The sequence below is a fragment of the Lepidochelys olivacea genome (assembly GCF_965140295.1).
Source record: "Lepidochelys olivacea isolate rLepOli2 genome assembly, chromosome: 7".
NCBI lineage: Eukaryota > Metazoa > Chordata > Testudines > Cheloniidae > Lepidochelys > Lepidochelys olivacea.
This window is the reverse complement of record NC_140417.1, coordinates 104636423-104656367: the sequence shown is the minus strand read 5'-3', so window position 1 is coordinate 104656367 and position 19945 is coordinate 104636423. Positions and strand designations below refer to the sequence as shown.

The window sequence follows — 19945 nt, the reverse complement described above, 5'->3', positions numbered from 1 at the left end:
GGACCCCCTCTGCCAAGTCTCACCCCTTACAAGCCCCCCACACTCAATCCCCCACCCCATCCCCCTCTGCACCTGGACTACCCTACAAGTCCCTCACTCCCAGACTCCCACCCCAATGAGCCCCAACCAGCTGCACCTGGACGCCCCTGCTGAGACCCCACATCCAGACCCCCTGCTATCCCTATCCTTCCCATGCTCCCTGTAGAACCCCAACTACCTCCATCTGAACCTCCCTGCAGAGACCCACTGCCCTGAAACCAGAAACCCCCGACAGGCCCCTGGGCATCCAGCAAACCTGGACCCCTCACTGCGCCGTCCACACCCAGATTGTCCCACACAGAATCCTCTCGCCCCACACCTGGATCCCCCCACACTGAGCCCCTCCACACTTGGGTCCTACTGGACTGAGCCTGCTTGCCTTCACCTGGTGCAGAAAAGCAGGGCCCTGGAGTGTTTCTGAGGTAGGCCTGGCCTTTGTGCTGTGTCAGCCTCCACATTTATTTATTGATAAATGAAATTTGCAGAATTTTTGGTGCAGATTTCCCTTGAGAGTAAATGTTTGCACTGTAAACCTTGTAAAGGTCTGATCCAAGCCCACTGAAGTCAATAAGAGTCCTTCCCCCGACTTCAGTGAGTTCTGGATCAGGCCCTAAGGCATTTATATGTCTATTGCTCTCAGTGGATGTGTAATTCTAATTAATGCTGAGAGGTGTTACACCCACTGTGTAATGTGCATGGTAAGGAGGAGATGGAGATGAAGGAGGGGTAGGGTACGGCCCCATAGGATGTAATATGAAGTTAAAGTCTTCAAATGTAAATAACTGTACAGCTTTTGTTTATTTTTAAAAGAAAACACCAAGGAGCTACGCAAACTATAGTCAAACTGTGAGCAACATGTCAACAGCCCACAGCCAAATGAACATATTTTTGTAGATAAACACTTTGCCAAGTGTCTAATTCAAAATGATTGTTCCAAAGAGCACGCATTTTCTTTACTTTTACTGAGATTTTGAAGGGATGAATTATGTTAACACTAGCCTATCAACAAACCTGAAAGAGCTGTGTTCATCGGGCAAGGCATAAATATCAGTTTGATTTTATATGCTAATGGTATCCATTAGTGGTAAAACAATTCACGTTGCTGCTTGCAACATCTCACTAACATTTCTGTAACACACAAATATGGCCAATATATATTATGACTCTTTAACCTAGTTAAGAATGCAACGTTATTGTGATAGAGAGCATCACCAGGAGGCTGCCACACAATCTTCTGGTTCCTTTTATTTTGGGGGGGGGGTGGGGTGGGGGGGCATCAGAACAAGTTTTAACTCTTAGGAAGACATGATGCACTGCTGCTAGTCTGGTGTTTTGCAAAGCTGTGTGCAGAGGCAGCTTCAGGAGAGAGGGAGCTGTGTGACATGCAGCAGAGTTTGCTCTCTGTCTTGGGCTCTGATTAGAGTCAATACTTGAGGCATAGCAGCTCCCTGGGAACTAGGTATTGGTGTTGGGCTGAGATTCCTGGAAGATGGGACTGCCCTGCATGCTGTTGGACCACACTTGTCCCAGGACTGATGTACGAGTGTAAATAAAATAAATTACTCATAGAATATACCCAGACAATACTCCACTGATTTCTCCATCCAAGCCGATGTGATAGTGGCCAGAAAGACCATCTTAAGGGTAAGGTTTTATTTACACACATACACCAGTCCTGGGCCAGAATGGTTAAATAATCTGACAATAGCTCCATGAGTAACAGGAGGACAATGTTAAGACAACATGCAGGAGTCAAGTCTCCAACAGGAGGGTAAGTATGCAGATGGCCCTTGAGGAATCTGGATACCATTGGCTACAACTGTACTGACATGACACATCAATACTGCTGCAACGTAAACTCCGAGAGAACGAAGAGTCAATCCAGAATGTTTCAAGTGCAACACATAATGGAGGATCTTTGGTACTGGAGCTTCAACTGGTCCCAGAGAATGCTGGATAGGCTATATGGAGACCTGTTTCCATATGGAGAAGCAGGTCTTCCTGGCAGATGGCTTCATGCTTTGTATGAGGCTATCTTGGACCTCTTGATGATAGTCTCTGTCAGTAGTGCTCAAGGAGCCAACATCCAAGCCACTGGGTGCAACAGCTGCAGGTCTAGCTGCAATATCTGATTGTGGTTCTGAGATGATATGACCAGGCAGATTGCTAGAGGGATGCAGGACTGAATTGACAAGTTCAGGAGGTCTGGCAGACCAAATAGCCTTGTCTAACAGACAGCTATTAGCATCAGAATGGACGTCTTCCCTCTGATTTTGGATATCACCCTGGGGATCAGGGGAACTGAAAGGAAAGACGTATAGGAAACCTGGAGACCTGTAAGGAGGCCAGGCTCAGGTGTCCTCTAGTGCAGAAGTTCAGGCACTTGGTGTTGTCCTCTGTGGCATCCCCCATTGGTAAAATATCAGCTCTGCAACGGACACCTGCAGAGACCACTCGAGGTTGGTTATTGTGTGCCTGCTTAAAAAGTCTGCCAGGTTGTTGCTCATTCCTAGAAGATGAAGAGCCAATGGGATTACCCCATGATGACGCCAGGTCCAATGGCTTCCTAGCAGAGAGGGGATGACCCAGCATCTCCATGCTTGTTGATGTAGTGCACTGCAGACATGTTGTCCAGTAAGATCTGCACCATAGGATCCCAGAGAACAGACAGGAATGCCATGCAGGCTGACTGGATGACCCTGAACTCCAGGACATTCAGATTGTCCTGGGACTTGGTCAAGAAAGGAACACGCTTTCATATGTTCTCTAGGTTCAGCTATTAAGTGGACTCTTATAGAACTTGGGTGGGAATGTGACTCTCTTGTTCATGTGATAGAGATCACAGTTGTAAGAGCCATAGATGAAGTCTTGCAAGCAGCCCCAATTATATGCACAATGACAGGTGACTCAGCAGCCCCAGGCATGTACACACCATTGCTGCCAGGTTCGATTGGAAGTCCCTTGTCACTGACTGAATAGACAGGAACTTGTCCCCCTAGCAGGTGAGCTCTCATCAACAGAGTTGATCTTGGCTCCCATGAACTCTACTGTCAGAATGCTGTTACGGACTCTTTTTCATAGTTCACAAGGAGTCCAAATTGGAGAACAGAGAGAGGACTCTACGGGTGCTGCAGTTTCCTGCTTGGACCTTGCCCCTGATCAGCCTGCCATCTAGGCACGGACAGATGTGGAGTCCCTTTCTCCTTCAGTGTGCTGCCCCCATCCCCAGGCATTTGTGAATATTCTTGGTGTTGTGGAGAGTATGAAGGGCTGTACTCTGTATTGTTAATTGTTGGGCCCCACTGTGAATCTAAGGATCTTCCTGCAAGTCAAGAGCTATAAACCAATCTTGAGCTTGGAGAGATGGAATGATGCAGGCAAGAGTTATCATTCTGAATCTGAGGCCAGTACCTGTATTTGTTGAGTCTTCTCAGGAGTAGGATAGGATGAAAACCCCTTTCTTCTTTGCAATAAGGGAACAAAAGCTGTGCTATCAAGATCTAAATATTACCATAACAGGAGGAATTTCAGCACAGACATTAGAGACTTCAAACTGTATTATTCGCACACTGCCTGTTTACTCAGTTGCAGCAGCACGGGAATGCAGGACAGAAGTAAAATGTATGCACCACACTTTTAACAACCCCTCACTGAGGATAACACAGTTAGACATGTCCCGATGTTGCTTGCATTCAGCGTGTGCATGACTGATTTCAGAAAAGTTTCATCACCCCATCTAGTATGGATGTTGCTGAAGAAGACCATTTTAAAAAATGTCAAAGGTGAAATTTTAATTCATCACAGTCCAACCAGTTATGGCAAGGGGCTTGAGAGACATTTTTATAGAATAATTTCCTGACATTAGGAGTTAAAAAAAAAAAAAAAAAAGAAGGTGAAATATAGGGAAAATGTCTCCATAAAAATGACTATGTGACACAGGGCCAGAAAGGGTTACACAACTAGCAGGATAAATGACTCAGATTCAACCTGTAGAGACGTATTAGTAGATTATGATTGTGTTTTTTGTGTGTTTACATATGCATTGTTAGAGGTTGACAATGTAACCAAACAGTTCCCGTCTATCACTGTATTCTGCTAATTCAAAAATCAAAAGGAGATATTAACATTTAGATGAACTGAATGTAGTAATATCACTGTCTTCATTTCTCTTTGAAGTATGTAGTAAACTACCTGTAAATGGCAAGAGATGAGCAGTTGCCTTATTGTTAATCCATGCAGCTTGTTACCTATGATGCTTAGGAAATAGGAGGTTACTTCAAAATGACTATTCTTCACCTAAGGAATGCCTGCTGTCAAGATGCTATCGATAGCCTGCTTGAGAACTATAAAAAGAACTCTTGGACCTTGATCCTTTTATCTCAGATCTGCTTAAGCTTCATCAGGGGAAGTTTGAGTTGCAAGACTAAGGTCCCCAGCTCCAGTCTGGGTCACCCTAATATTGGACATTGGACTGTGACCTATGGAACTAATTCTGAAAGAACTTTTGCAACTCTAAAGCTCATCTCTATTATGAAAACTGATCTAAAATTTTACTCAAGTCTGTATGTATAATGATCTTTTAATCTATACTCACTCTCTCTTCTTTTTAAATAAATCTTAGTTTAGTTAATATGAATCAGCTGTACGAGTATATTTGGGTAAGATCTGCAATATTCATTAACCTGGTGGGTAATGTCTCTGATCCTTTGGGATTGGTAGAAGTTTTTATATGATGAACAAGATTTTCAGTAATCCTCATCATATTTGACTTGGCTATCTGGGTGGGAGCTCATGGCTGGGCTGCTTCAAGAGAACTGTGTTTCTGGCTTCTGGGTACCCAGGAAGGTATTGTAGAAGTTGTTTCATTGCTGGCTTGGTGAATCTAAGTATTAGAATAACCACCAGTTTTGGGGATTGTCTGCGTCATTCTTTGCAGTTTGCCCTAACTGAGCAATCTCAGTGAGGCCCGCCCTGGGACTCCGTTCACAGTCTATAAACACATAACACAAATAATTAGGCCGTTAGGTGTGTGATGAAGACTATCTTGGTTTGCAAAATCAGTGTCATCCTGGACAATTCTAATTAAAATCTAACATGAATATTGTGAACAGTTATTGCTAAAGTATCTGAAAGGGAGGTGAGAATTAGATTTATAGCCATGATCATCTACTTTGGCTTATATTCTTTCCTCAAAAACTTCTTGATATGGAGTACATGATTAGCCTGTAGTGTCAAGGCTGGCTGGCATGATTGTTAATATTTCTACACGAGTGGATTCAGGGAGATTTCCTCTTCAGAGCACAGGGCATCATGAAAACATCTATACGTGATTCTGAAGTTTCAGAAGTTAACTACATAAGATCTACAAACTGCAGAGGACCTATCATGTATCTGTTTAACCAAAGATATTTATCCCTGTCACAAGAGTAGAAGCTGGCAAGGAGACATTAGCAGCTGTAGCTTTGGTTTATAACTAATAGCAATGAATAGTAAATGGTTTGACCATTACAGAAGCTCTTTTCCTTAGGGATATTTGCTCTGTTCCAATCTGTCAGAACTGCTGCACATCTGTTATGCAAAAGTATACAAAGTTTTGAGTCAAAGCACTGCCCAGATCCACGGGTGAATGCTGCCTTTGCTTTTATATACAGTGCATCTCTATGGGGACATGAAAAAATAAAGTTAATTTCTCAGTAGAGCTGTGAGAACATTTTAAAATGTCATTTTCCTGTCTCCAATAGAATGATAAAAAAAGCTTTTGTTAATGTAAAAAAAGTACTGATATGAAAAACCTGTGATCAGACAGAAAAACAGAATTGTTATCCATACCGAGGCAACAGACAGGAACAAGTGGGGGAGAAAAAAAAATAAGTCTTTTCAAATATATAGCCACTGACATTATTTTACAAATCCCAGAAACTGTTACAACGCAGGTGTGACACTACAGGGATTGCAGCCACCCTAAAGTAAAACAAAAGCAGCTCCATCACAAGAGGGCTCTTCCTATTAGACTGTACAACCCTATTGTTGTTATTAATTTCTGCTTCTCATAATCATCAGGAACAGCAAAGAAGCTGGGGAGAGGTAGCTCTGAACTTTCTGTAGCACAGGGTGTTCATCTGGAATGCTGTTAGGTAACACAGGGATTCTGTTTCAATTCCACAATTTAAAATGAATTAACAATTCGGTGTAAAGGTTGAATTTCGTTGCTATTACGGTAATTATTCCAAGTAGGAGATAGCTCAGAAGGAGAGTGTATGCGTTAAATGAGCCTGTATGTCTGAAATCAGAACTGAGCCACTTGTGTTCAGAGGGTGGATACCGCATGACTCGTCACTATGTTTAGCCACCTGTCATGTATCAGCTATACAGAGTTAAAGATCTCTCCTTAGTTTTTAAAAAAATTCCCTTCTAGATAATGGTGCCAATTAAACTTCCGGCTACATTTGTAGGTAGAAATTACATCTTCCACTTCAAATCCCATCATTTGGCCACCCAATTTGCAATGTTTAAAAGGGAGGATTATGCAGCTATGTTTGTGTACTTTGTTCAGCTTTTTTTAAATGCTGAAGGCCTTTGAACCTGGATAGCATGGATGACAATAGTAAGAGTTACAAATAGAGAATAATCTGTCACACTAAGAAGACACTGCTCCTCTAGCTGAAAAATACTTCACTATGCTAGTATCTGCTTTTTAGGAATGACTATTTGAAACTATTTCACCGGAATTATCTAAGGGTCTAAATGTCTGTTGTTCTTATTTTCCTGAGAGAAAATCTTTAACACAAGCAATCTTGAGCAATGCTGTCATGGTACTTCTTGATGGATTGCATTCTTTGGATCAAATTATCAAAAGGGGTCTCAACACAGCGACTAGAATTGTAGATGCAATTTAGCTCACTTAGTTATTTGTATGTGCAAATCCCCAGAGTTCCACAAGCAATCTGCATTTGCATGCAACTTGGGTAGACCCATAACTATTCAACTGGTGTACAAATGCAATTAAATTTAAGGACACGAGTTATCGTGATTGCAAAAAAAGTGCCTGCAACTGTAGATGGTAGTTTCTATTTGATTATGCAGATACAAATTAAACATGATGGAAAAATAAATACTAACAAGAATAAGAAAAACACCCCACAGAACTAATAAAACCATCTGAAACATACATCAATCTCATTTTTTTGTGCTGTGGGTGGATATATATATTTCTAACTGGGCAAGTTTTAAAAAGCAGTTTCTAAAATTACAATTGTCCACACTTTTGTGCATTTCACAGTCATGTTCTTTTGCATGCAACATCTTAAAACACACAAAACTGCACCCACAATTTTAGGGACTGAGTCAAAACCCACTTGAAAATTTGGTCTGCCGTGCCACATTGATCGAATGCAGGCAAGAAACAATGTCACCTGGGCTGATTTAAAGAGAAACAAACAAATGGCAGAGGGGTCACTGGCATGGAATGGACACGTACCGAGCTCCCCTGCAGCTTTGATATCGATGTTGTCATATCCACTACCTATTCGAACGATGACCCTTAAGGCCTTGAACTTCTCTAGATCTTCTCGGGTGAGGGTGATAGTGTGGTACATCATTGCCCCAACGGCTTCATTTAATACCTGAAACACAACAAAAGGACGTCAGAAAATCCTAGTAATTTAAATGGGGAAAAACTGGCAACAACCGTTACAGTAGTGTACAATGGAACCAATGGGCCTGCCCCTGCAAGGTGCTGAGCTCGTGGTGCTGTGCACCCGTGACTGTGGCACAGTTAACAGGAGTTGAGGGCACATACTCAGGTAAGGTCCAGTATTTGTGAGATGCTTCATCCTTAGAGGAGACTCTGCACCAGAACTCTGTAGGCAATTCATGCCCTGTTGACTTCGAGGAGATCTTATACACTGGTACAAGCTTAGGGAAAAGTCCAGTTATACAGGAAGAAATGTAACTGGTGAGCATTTCTACGTGCTTTTCTATGTGCTCCTTTGGTATTATACAAGTATTTACTACACTAGAGGATCACACACGGTTCCTTCTTTAGGCTGAGCTCACTGCACACCTCAGAAGGTCATTGCATCCCTTTCTTCTCCCCCACAAGCTCCCTGGGTGCCACCTTCCCTACCCCTCTATTTCAGGGACTCCCTGCAACTCCCCCACCCCTCAGTGAGAACTCTCTGTCTCTCCCATTCTGAGGTCCACCAATTCTCCCATACTGGGATCACCCATTTCCCCCCATGCCAGAGGCTCTGTGTGTGCCCTCCTTCCCCCATCTCCGTTATTTTTTTTCCTTTCAGTCTAGGGAGGTAAATCATTCAGGGTGTCAACATTTTAAACTCTATTGGGAGGATGGGCCAAGCTGAAATGAGGGGTGCTATTAGGCTGCAAAGTGTTAATGGCTGTCAATAATCAGTTCTTTGATACAGAGACAATTATAGACTTGGTTGAAGCTGATGTATGTGCTAACCAGATTCCAGAGGCTCCTTGGGTCCCCCATTTCCCTCTTCCAGTTGACTGATTTTCTCCAAAATCAACAGAGTTCTGCCCACTGACACCTAGAATTTTCCCTGAAATTTTGGAATTGATTGGGTGCAACATTCAAAAGTTTGCATCCAAACAGACAGACCGCTGCCACTCAATTGAGCGTAGGACCTCACACTGAATGTGAGAGTTGTCTGAAAAACTTCGAAATTAGAAATGTTGAGGGCATTTTTTAAATCAAAAATTTTGATGCAAAAAAGCCAAACAAAACCCTTCTGAAATGTCCATGAAAATTACATCCTGATTTCCAGCCAGTTCTACTGAATATTAAGCCACAGATATTTTTAGAAGTATGATCAGTTTATCACACTAAAATGCAGCTTCCAAACAGGAAAATAAATATGGTATTAAAGTGGACAAGCATCTTTTTCCCCTTCAAAAAAAATCTCAATGAAGTTACAGAAGTTAAATTTACCTTCTCGTGAATCTCCTGAGTTGATTGTGCATCACAGAATGCAACAGTAGCCAAGTCTTTCAAAATTGGCATCTCCACTGTACAGTCCCTTCCATCTAACAAAGCCACCAAAGGACGAGGATGCATAGGGCCATTCATTATTTGTGGGCGAATACCTGCAATCAAAAGGAGTTTTCCCGTTACATAAGCAGGACTTAAAACACTTTTCAGTCTATAGTTGCTCCTATCTGAGTATTATCTGAACTTGGTTTCTGTGTCAAGTGGGAAGTGGCTGCATACCACACAAGTTTACTGTATTTGAAGCTTTAGGAAGCAGTTTGGATGGAGGAACAGAATCCTGGGAGACTCAGCAGAGTATCAGTTGACCATCGATACATTCTCTATTAGGGAAATACAAACGTGCCCTGCTCAGAGGGTAGACTCTTGATCTACCATGCATTTTCCAACTCCAACTACTATTACCACAGGGCTCCTGACTTTGATCTCACACTTTTTTTTTTTTTTGGGTGCCACTCCATTAACTCCAATGCAGTTACTCCTGATCAACACAGGTGTAAGTGAAAGCAGAATATGGCCCTAGAATTAGGTTTTGCTAGGATATCCTTACATTTCAAGTACTATATATGTTAACAAACAAGACAGACTCACCAGTTTTGTTTTCTTGAGTGTGTGCAAACAAATTTATTCAACACTGAAATCCCAGCCCCACTGAAGCCCTTACTTCAATGGGGCCAGAATTTCACTCTCTATGTTTGTATAGGCCTTTAAAACTGTGGTTTTGGAGGAAAGACTCTAGCATTCCTATTACCTCAGAAAATAGACTCTGGGCAACAATCATTCCATAAGCAAACAGGTGTTTATCCCAAAAGGAAAAGGAAGGGAAGAGCCAATCAAGAGAAACAGATCAAACAGTTCTGTAATAGAAATAGAACAGGAATCTCTTTTGTTGTACAAATGTGTATCATTAGGGACATGCCCTAAACACACACATCTTAGTTCATGAAATCAGTAGCAAATATTATAAGTCAGAGTAACTGTTGCTCTTCTGTCTCTGCACTGTAAACTGGCATTTGGAGCAGGTGAGGGGAATCTGTGTGCACATATGGGGACTGTAGCTTAAACTCCCCCACCCCAGCTGCTGTGGGAAATCTTCAGGACACCTTCCTGAGCACGTGCAACCAGAGCTGGGAGTGACAGCAGCCAGGAACCAGCTCAGAGGGTTTTTGTTATTCTTACATGGATCCACTTACAAGAAGTTTTCCCACACGTTTATTTTGCACTCAAGATGTAATTGTGTGTCTGTTAAACTGAGCTGCGTTTTCTACAACTACATGTTCTCAGCCTCTTCTCTTTTTAAGCTGAGGTTAACCGACAAGCGACTGTGCCAAATGGGGACCAGGAACCAGGACTCCTGTGTGCTATGCCTAGCTCTGCCAATGACTGTTTCATTTTTGGATAAGTCACTTAAAAAATAGTAGGTCTCAGTTTATCAGTACGTAGAATGGTGATATAATTAGGGTTCTGTGACAGTGTTTAATTGGTTGGGTTTTTTTATAACATGTTGCAAAAATATTTTCACGGTATAATTCCAGGCAATTTCACAGTCCAGTAAAGCCCATCTCCTTCAAACATGTGTGCATGTGTTGCCTTTATGCATGAGAGTAGTCTCAGTATACCTGTGCTTAAGTGCCCTAAATTAAGTTTGTGTGATATCTTTGTAAAATGGAGGACTGGCACCAAAACATGCAAGAGTTCATGGTTTTTATGCAAGAGAACCCCCCATGTATACTGGGATGAAATTTCAAAAACGGAGGTTTTTGCTTGGAAATTTTGAATTTTGTTAAAAACAATCATTCAGAATTGGGTCCCTTTTCCAAGCAAAAATGGTATACAATGCTAAGCCCTCAAATACTGAGATTTTTCAAATTTCATTGTGAATATTTCATAGAGCCCTGGCTATCCTATTTACCTATGTCACAGGGGTCTGAGGTTTAACACTTGTAAAGTGCTTGGAAGTCACTGGATGAAAGAGTAACTTTTTTTAATGAATCAGTATCTGGAGTGCATAATACTTTGGATCTTTGACCGACGCCATTAAGTGTTCTGGGCTCAAATTTTCAAAGATGGCAGTTAATTCTGGGTATTTAACTTAAGCAACCTTAGGCCTGATTTTCAGAAGTTGTAAATACCCATTGCTCCTGTTACCCTTGAGTTGTGGGTGTTCAGCCCTTCTGAAAACGCAGGCCCAATGTGTTCTAATTTTGGCCCTCAAAAATATTAGAGGCCACTTTTAAAAATGTTGGCCCTAAGACATGTCTGTCTGATAGAGGAACCCTGCAGAATCTTTTTCGATTTTCTTTTTCTGTCTAGGTTCAGAACACATCTGTTCTACCTCGGTACTCGACTATATTATTCAGGTGGTGATGGAAAGTAATGTCTTCACTACATCTAGATCTGATAGTCATCTCCCTGCTACATTAAGCTCCAAACATATTAATTTACTAGTTATTACAGTAATAGTTTGTGATGATTATTTGGACAAGCGCTGGAGAAGTCAATGGAGTTATTTTAAGGGTGAAAAATCAGATTACATTTCCCATTCCTTTCTAAAGTGGAGACCTGTGACTAGTTAAGGGGGGTCACAGGGAAAGTCATAAATACCTAAACAAAGAGCATTACAGAACAAATGCTATAGTCTGTGCCTCTACAGCTATTCAAAAAGCAGATAAAAAAAAAGAACCAGAAAAGGGAGGATCATTTACTGAATGGAACTAAGATCTCTCACTTGCAGTACTGTGGTAGCAGTCTGGTTTCCCGGATAATGGTCAACACTGCAATATCCTGCTGTGGAAGAGGCCAAAAGTGGTGTCAGTGTAACCCTCAAGCCACAAAAATGACAACGAGGGAAGGAAACTAATGAGAACATCACCATGCTGATTTTAAAAAAATGGAAAAATTAAATGTGCACTGTTATCCAGATTGCCATCAGGTGAACAACATGAGCAAGACCTACATCAAATAATGTGTGAAAGACAGACTGAAACACAATGAGCCAAAATCATGCCTTGCAGAACTCTATTGAAGCCAACTCACTTACCTCAGGGAGGAATCTACACTGGTCTGTATTGAATACTGGTTAAAAACTAGTTATACTTGTTTTAGAGGGGGAAAAATAAACCCTGGGCACAGGCAAATTTAGCAGAAATGTTTAATGGTTCTCAGATATTGTTTTATTGACTGGGATTAAAAAGATAAAACCCAAAACAAACAGAAGTTCTGATGAAATATTTCCAAAATTTAACATGAACGTTTTTCTAAACATGATGCCTTTTTTCTATTGAGATTTCTATTTGCACTTACTGGGAGTAATACATCATGCTTGCAGTGTTTTATCCAGATGGAAGTGCAACTGTGTCATTTTGGATGGTACAGAGCTGAGATGATTTGGATAAGTGAAAGAAGCTTGCCATAAGCAGATAAACAAGAATAAAACATGTATAAATCTCAAATGCTTACCATCCATAAGTGAAGCATTATTCTTCAGCTAGGTTCATCACCTTTCCTATTTAACATGCAGCTTAATTGCAACATTGACTAAAACATTACTAAGGTGTAACGAAGCCTAGACCATCACATAATGACAGTTTCATATTGTTATTGGCAAAGAAAGAATATGCTACACAGGCAAATGGCACAGTGAAAATAGTTACATCACCACCAGGACAATGGCTTTAGTAGTCACTGGGATTTACACCATGAGCTGGCCAATGTGTTTCTCAGCCAAACGTAATCAGAGCTTGCTGCCTATGCAGGGTACGAACTATTTACAAACAGTGATGTAGATAAGACGAGATTGGAAATTATTTTTCTCAAATAATGAAACAAGTAAGACAAAACCAGTGGCTATCTGAAACTTGGACACTTAAAACAGTTGGGGGGTGATAGGGGAGGCGGGTTTCAGTTTTTCATCCTATCATTACATAAGTGACTTTTAGGACACAAGATTTTTTTTTTTTGAACATGACATCTGTGTCTTTGCTTGGGATTACAGATGTAATTGTGTGTGATGACATAGGCTCCTTAGACATGTCAAGCTAGTCTACAGACAAAAATACACTTGCCAAGGATGAATGCGAGCTGGAAATTGTGCTAAATATTTAGAAGAATGGCTCTCATTTTCTCTTACTACAATGAAGTAATTTACTTCAATTTGACAGGGAAAGGAAGTTTTGAAGCAGATCAATATGAGATGAAGTGCATAATGTACAGTAATTACATTTTAATAAAAACCATTGACAGGTTTGCAAGTTAAATCATACAGTGCAATATATTTTCCTTGGCTGGTTCATTCTTTGTATCTATCTAGTTGTAGCTCTATGACTCTGTATATAAACTTTACAGATCTATTAAGCATATATTTTATACACAAACTCAAATCAAACTGCTGGGACACAGAAAAATCAAATTTATGGACTCTAACTTCATATATTTTTTCTACTTCTTTTAACTTATGCAACACATTTGACACATATGACTGCTTCATTAAGAATCTGATAAGCCAAAAAAAAATCAGAAAGTAATTAAAAAATTCCCCCACTAAAAATTCCCATTCAAGGTTTAAATCACGGGCCTTAAACCTTTAATTCTGCAGCACACTTCTCTATCACGTAAGTGTTGGGAACACGGGGAAGGGAAATGCAGCATATAAAATAATATAAAGCACAGAGCTAATCTACGAAGAGTTATTAAGCACATAAAACAAGGAGTCATCACCAGTGTAAAAAATGCACAGTTTTGTCTCAGTTCATGGGCATGTAGCTACAAATAAGAGGGAGCTATGACAGAGATGGAGGACACAGAATGTCTCTTTTTCTTCTAGTGAGATTACTGCTCTTTATCAGCAAGGAAATATATTATAAAAATGTATGTATACAATTTAAAAGCTTTCCACTCGTTTGAAGTTTTCTGATGTGAAGATAAATCATAATAAAGCTTGCAAAGTTGACCAAGTATTGTTCATTATATATATTTTTGGGCATTCTCTGTTTTTTTGGACTTCTTCCAGCATTTCAGTGGACAGTTTTTTAAGGAAGGGAGGAGAAAGAAAAAAGCCCTTTCCCTGTAACACTGAGAACTCAAACTCCACCCTGATTCACAAGCAGCACAGCTTGTTGCACCCAGCTCAGTGTATAAAGTGCTTTTGTTTCATTTTTAATACACAAAGCCTGCTTGTCTTCTTTTGCAGCTCCTCCCCTTTGCCACCCACTTGTATCCGATTCCAGTGGCACCCCTGCCAAGAGAATTAGGGAGTGCTCCCTGCTAAATGGCAGTCTTTGTGTGACCGCAAGTCGGCTGGTACTATCTCGCAGAAACAAAAGCAGAAGCCATTTGCCTAATACTTATTAATCTCAGTTGCCTACGCCACGCAGCTATTAAAAAAAAAAAGCTTTAAACATGTTCACTTGCAGTATATAAAAGTGTATAAAGAAGCAAGCCCGACAATCTATTGAATTACTCATTCACAACAAAGTAGCTACAGTTTTACAGTCAACTACACACTTTATTAAACAAACAGAAAAGAAACAGGAAATTTCCCCTTGCCTGGAAAATGTTGCCTCCACATTCTTCTTCTTATTAAAAACCGCACATGGTAGCAGAGGGAGGGAGGGAAGGAGGGAGAAGGGGGGGGGGGAACCCCACACAGGATAAAATACTACCACTTTCAGTGCGTTGACTCTCCTCTCGTCTACGAAGGAGTATCTTCAAACAAGCAATCCCATAGCCCACAGCTGCAACATCTCAAGACAAATGTCTCTTTGAACACGGAGGGAAAGAAAAGGCTTTTGTCCTGAGCTACAGAATAATAGTCTGAAATTGCTAGAGGAGTTACAGTCACCTCTGTGCAGCTCCAAACTCTTTAGAGCACTCCCTCCAGACTTTGCCGAAGCTTTTAACTAATCATAGTTCTTTCCCAGCCCTTGAATAAAATCATGTGAGTGCCAGCCAAAAAATCGTATGCTGTGCACACTAAAGGGCTTGTATATGTCAGGGTTTTTTTCCCCCCTCTCATTGACTTGCACATACGCCCCTTTTCTTGGTTGTCTTGAATGGATTTAATCTGTGCCATGCTGCAGTTTTTCATTACTTAAAGAAGTCAAACATGCTGCTCTATGTACAGTATATGGAACAAGGCTCCATGTTCAAACCGATAGCTTGCAACAACAACAATCCAAGGGATCAACAGCAATAGGGTTCAGAGATCTGATTTAGATAAGCACCCAAAATTAAGGGGCCAAATTTATTCTTGGTGTGTAAGTCAACTGTATTTCAATGGGTTCACACCAGAGATGAAATTTGGCTCTTTAGCAGCGCCATTTGCATTCACAAAACTGGGCTAGCAATCCTGGAGATCCCTACTCCAGTTGGTCCAGATATCTCTGAGGACAGCCTTCACTGTGACCTTTTGGCTCATCTGCTTTTGGCTGAAATTAGGAAGTGTAGAGGGTGTTCAACAATGAAAAATAATGGAAAGAAGAAAACATCCATCCATTCCTCGTTCCCAGACCCATACCTTAATCATAACACTGTTCTTCCTTGACATCCCATGCCATCTTAATGGGTCACCATAACCACCGTGACTTGCCTAATTAACAGATATATGTGCCCATGAACTCCCGCTCTGCTTTCCCTCCCAGTTTCCAGATGTTCTCGCTATGCCTATGGGCCCAATCCTGCACCCCCTTTCTCATGCAAGTAGCCCCTACTCAGCCATGTATTTTCACTTGAATCAATGGGAGTAGTTGTGTGAATATAGATGTGCAGTGGGTTCAGGACACCTGTGTAGCTTAGCATCCTCACTGCCAACCACATTTGCCCATGTATTCAGTTCCTCTTATAAAGTAAATTAACTGATAGCATAAATCCTTTGCGCTCTGTCAATTTTGATCAGGGATTTCATTTGCTAAAAATCAATTTGTTAGGGTTTGAGTATATTTACATGAATGCTAGTCTGAATCCACGGTCCCTCAGTTATTGATTGTAGCACTTATGGCCCTGTATTAAAAGTAGCATGAATTTCATTTGTGTCCCAACTTTGGAAGCAATTGTGATTTTCGATGATTAATCAACATTTAGCCATTGTTCTCTTTACTTCTGTTGTATATTTTATTTATTGGCTGAGAATTCTTGTTGTTGTTTGTTTTGTTGTTGTTTTTGTTGACCGGGAATAGAAAAAATAACTGACCCAAACCTCAAACCAAACCACTCCATGGAGATCCTGTAAATCTGGATTCATTTCCTGGATCTGGCAGACTTTTAACATGACTGCGCAAGTCATGTTAGCCTCTCTGCATCTCAGTTCCCCATCTATAACACATGGACAATAATATTGATCCATCTATTGTACGTATATGGTCCCCTTTACAGTAGCATCTGAGCACCTCAAACTTTTGACTGTATTTATCCTCACAACACCCATGTGAGGTATTATCCCCATTGCATAAGTGAGAAACTGAGGCAAGGGAGACAAAGGCAACAGAGGAAATCCGTGACAGAGCTCTGAATTGAATCTAAGTCCAAGGCCAGTGTTCTAAGTATGCTGCCTCTGTAGCACTATATAGCTATGAGTCACTGTGCAGATCAGTGTTGTGAGGATAAATTCATTAGTATTTGCAAAGCTTCTGGGAATCTTCGGATGGAAGTTGTGTATTTAAATGGAAAGTTAAAGAATAAAAAGACCAAAATTCCCACCAGATGCCATGGAATCACAGTGGTTCAGGCCAGACACCCATAGTCTTGGATGGGGATTTGTTCTGCACAAGGACAGCACCATCAAGTCCAGCAAATTTACAAAAAAATGAGATTGGAGTTTTTTCACTGAACAGATTTTAAAAATATAAAATATTTAAAATACAGAAAACAAAAAATATGTTTAAAATCTGTTCGGTGAAAAAACTCCAATCTTATTTTACAGGCATACACCTTTCTGTGGTGCACAGGGGTCCTGTTATAAGTACACAGCACACTGGACCAAGCATTATTCAAGTCTCACTTTAGATATGCAGTTTAACAGCAAGGATTGCTATAAAGCAGTGAATCTCAACCCACAGCCTAATCAGCACACAGCTGCAGCCTATGTGACATCCTCCAGGCCATACGGGTAGTATATATATATTGTGTGGATGTGGCCCACATAACACCCATAGAGCTGCATATGCAGTCCACAATGATAGGTAACCGGCTGAGAACCACTGCTATAAAGCATGCTTTGCTTTCTTTCTGGAGAGCTCATAACTACCTAGTCTAACCTCTATGAAAGTCAATGGGAGTCTTTCTATTGATTTTAATGGGAGTTGGAATGTGCCCTTAAGACCCAGTTAGGCAAAGTACTTAAGCATCTGCTTAACTTTAAGCGCCTGAGTAGTCCTCATCTACTTCAAAGAGATTACTCATGAACTTAAAGCTTAGCAGGTGCTTAAGTTCTTTGCCGTGGTCCCGTGGTAAGATAAAAAAGGGACTTTGTTAAACTCAATATTAGATGCCTAAAAAGGGTATCGAGATGATTAGTTAATGTTTGTAAAGCACTTTTAAAACAAAAAGTACTATGCTAAGTATTCTTAGTTGTTATTAACAAGCAGATAACTGGCATAAAATTTTGACATAAATAAATACGAATATTTAGAACGGCCTGGGAATCTTATCCTAAATAATAGCATTAGTCTGTAATAATAACTGTTGCATTTCTAATGACTGCAGTGTTAACTGCTCTACAAGCCAAGCAAAACTGTATTTTGTTACTATCTACTTATATTCATCGATTCCAAGGCCAGAAGGACCACTGTGATCATCAAAGCTGACCTTTTTGATACAGGCCACAGAACTTCCCCAAAATAATTCCTGTTTGAACTCAAGTTTATCTTTTAGAAAAACATCCAATCTTGATTTTAAAACTGGCAATGTATTAACATAATACACAATGGTGTGGTATAAAGGTTTTACCAACTCACAAGTGGCAAAGTGATAAGTGAATTATGTGGGTCACACCAAACAAACTCCAACAAACGTTTACGAACACTGTCTGGTGTCTTTTGCACATCATATAACTTGCAAAACTGAATCCTGCAAGAGTTAATCACTGTGAGTGTCAACACTTCCATAACTGAACTCATTCCTTTAACTTCCCTTCGATAAGTTCTTTGTGAGTACAATTCATATACAAAGGTATATACAAGAACACACTGAAAATGAAACCAAACCTAATAAAAATGAATCAAACTAGTTCTCTTATTACAGGCTGGGAGGGAAGAAAGAGAGTTATTGTTATTTCTACTTGAACATACTTGGAAGACACTCAATACTATGATGATAGGGTCCATACAGGTATCTTGTGCATTAGAGAAATGACCTAAAATAACTTTCTACATATAATAGTGGCACAGTTTTTAAAGTCTAAAATCTCCTGGACTTTTGGGGCCAGAAACAAGTGCTGGGTGTACCCCCTGGAGAAAAACTGCAAAAATCTCCTCTTTCCAGTGAGATAAAACAGCCAGGATCTAACCCTCAGCCCAAAAGATTCTGGCCCTTAAACTAGCTCCCAGTGCAAGACTGAATATTGCCCATCCTGGGATTAAGTCCGCCATTACTTTGTTTTGGGGGGAGGGCAGAGCAAGAGGGAAGGGAGGAAGGAACATCTATGCTTAGGAGGAAAGAAGGGAACATTTATCTGATAGGTTGATTAACAACAAAAAAGGGTGTCTGTTTGAAGATGCTCCAGGGCTTTGAATGTTAGAAGTCATTCTGGGAGGGAAGGACTAGTGGTTAGAGATCACCACGGAGCCCCATTGGAGGCCCTACATAGTTAAGATTATGCTGAGTTCTTCAGTTAAAGCATGGTTCCAATGTCTTTATTAGGGATGAAATTAAAAGTATTTCAACCCCACAAGGCAGCACTTGGAGTCTCCTGCAGACTTCCAAAGGTCTGTAGCCAGGGCCTCTGGAAACCTTAGCAGATCCTCAGGCCACTGGGAGATGGAGGGCCCCTTCCTCAGCTGAGCTCCCCTGAAGTTCTACAGTTGTAGACTACAGGGTCCCTGGGCTGCCTAGCTCCAGCTTCCTTGTCTGTCCCTCCATTGCGGATTATTCTGCAGCACCCCGTGTCCCTAGAGCTAGAAACCATGTAGGGTAGTATGAGCTAGGGGAGACAGCCAGGTAGTCCAGGTACCAAGGGTGAACTTATCCATTCTCAAGGTCACTAAGAAGCAAAGAGGCAACCCTTGACCCCCTTGAGCTCCTTCAAGTTTTCTGTTTTAACCTAGCTTTTACCTGAGGAAGGTGTGTGCTTCAGCCGCAAAACATATCTACTTCAAACTTTTGCACTTACAAAGTGAGGTGTGTAAAAACGGGTGTCAAAGTCCCATCCTGGCTCAGCTGAAGTGGGCTTGCTTGTATAAAAAAGAAACTCTAAAGAACTACTCTACAATAGCAGCCTCCCCTCTACAGCAGAACCCAGGAACTCAATGCAGCTTCCCCCTCTCCAGAAAACCTTTTCCTGGAGAAATTCCTAAGCTTCACAGCAGAGGGGAGTCTGGAGATCTCTGGGGGAGAGAAGCAGCAAACGTTCCCCTCTCTTAAGGAACTCAAGTTCCTGGAGCTATAGAAAACTGTCTGCAATTGATGCTGGTGTTCTGTGAAAACTACTAGGGCCTTAGTGCAGTAGAAAACCTTATGCACCTAGCACATAAAAGTGGCTTTTTGCTGTTGTTTTTTAAACATGAGTCTTATTTAAACTTTAGCTACACAACTGGAAAGTTATTGTGAATAGGAGGTAAGCATTACAAATATAGAAATGACCAGCTGTGGTATTTGACGCTGATATTTCAGTATCCTTATAGCTTTGACACTGTAGATAGGCATAATATAGTCAGGCATACCCACTTCCTTTCCCCCCCACAC

At 41.0% G+C, this 19945-nt stretch overlaps 1 protein-coding gene across 8 annotated transcripts in view; it reads right to left on the bottom strand.

The window, feature by feature from the left end:
* Positions 1-19945, bottom strand: part of CTBP2 (C-terminal binding protein 2) — a 230659-nt gene that overhangs the window by 19367 nt on the left and 191347 nt on the right. For 7 of the 8 annotated variants that reach the window (XR_014712419.1, XM_084634127.1, XM_084634124.1 and 4 more), the window contains 2 exons: positions 8996-9150; positions 7517-7661 (listed from right to left, as the gene is read on the bottom strand). Coding sequence is in view for 7 of the 8 variants with exons in the window: in XM_084634127.1 (XP_084490253.1) it covers positions 7517-7661; positions 8996-9150 (300 nt within the window). In the remaining variant the exon portion in view is untranslated. Of the gene's footprint in view, positions 1-7516; positions 7662-8995; positions 9151-14596; positions 14694-19945 lie in introns of those variants that run through there. The other variant, XM_084634129.1, reaches the window with a different exon arrangement.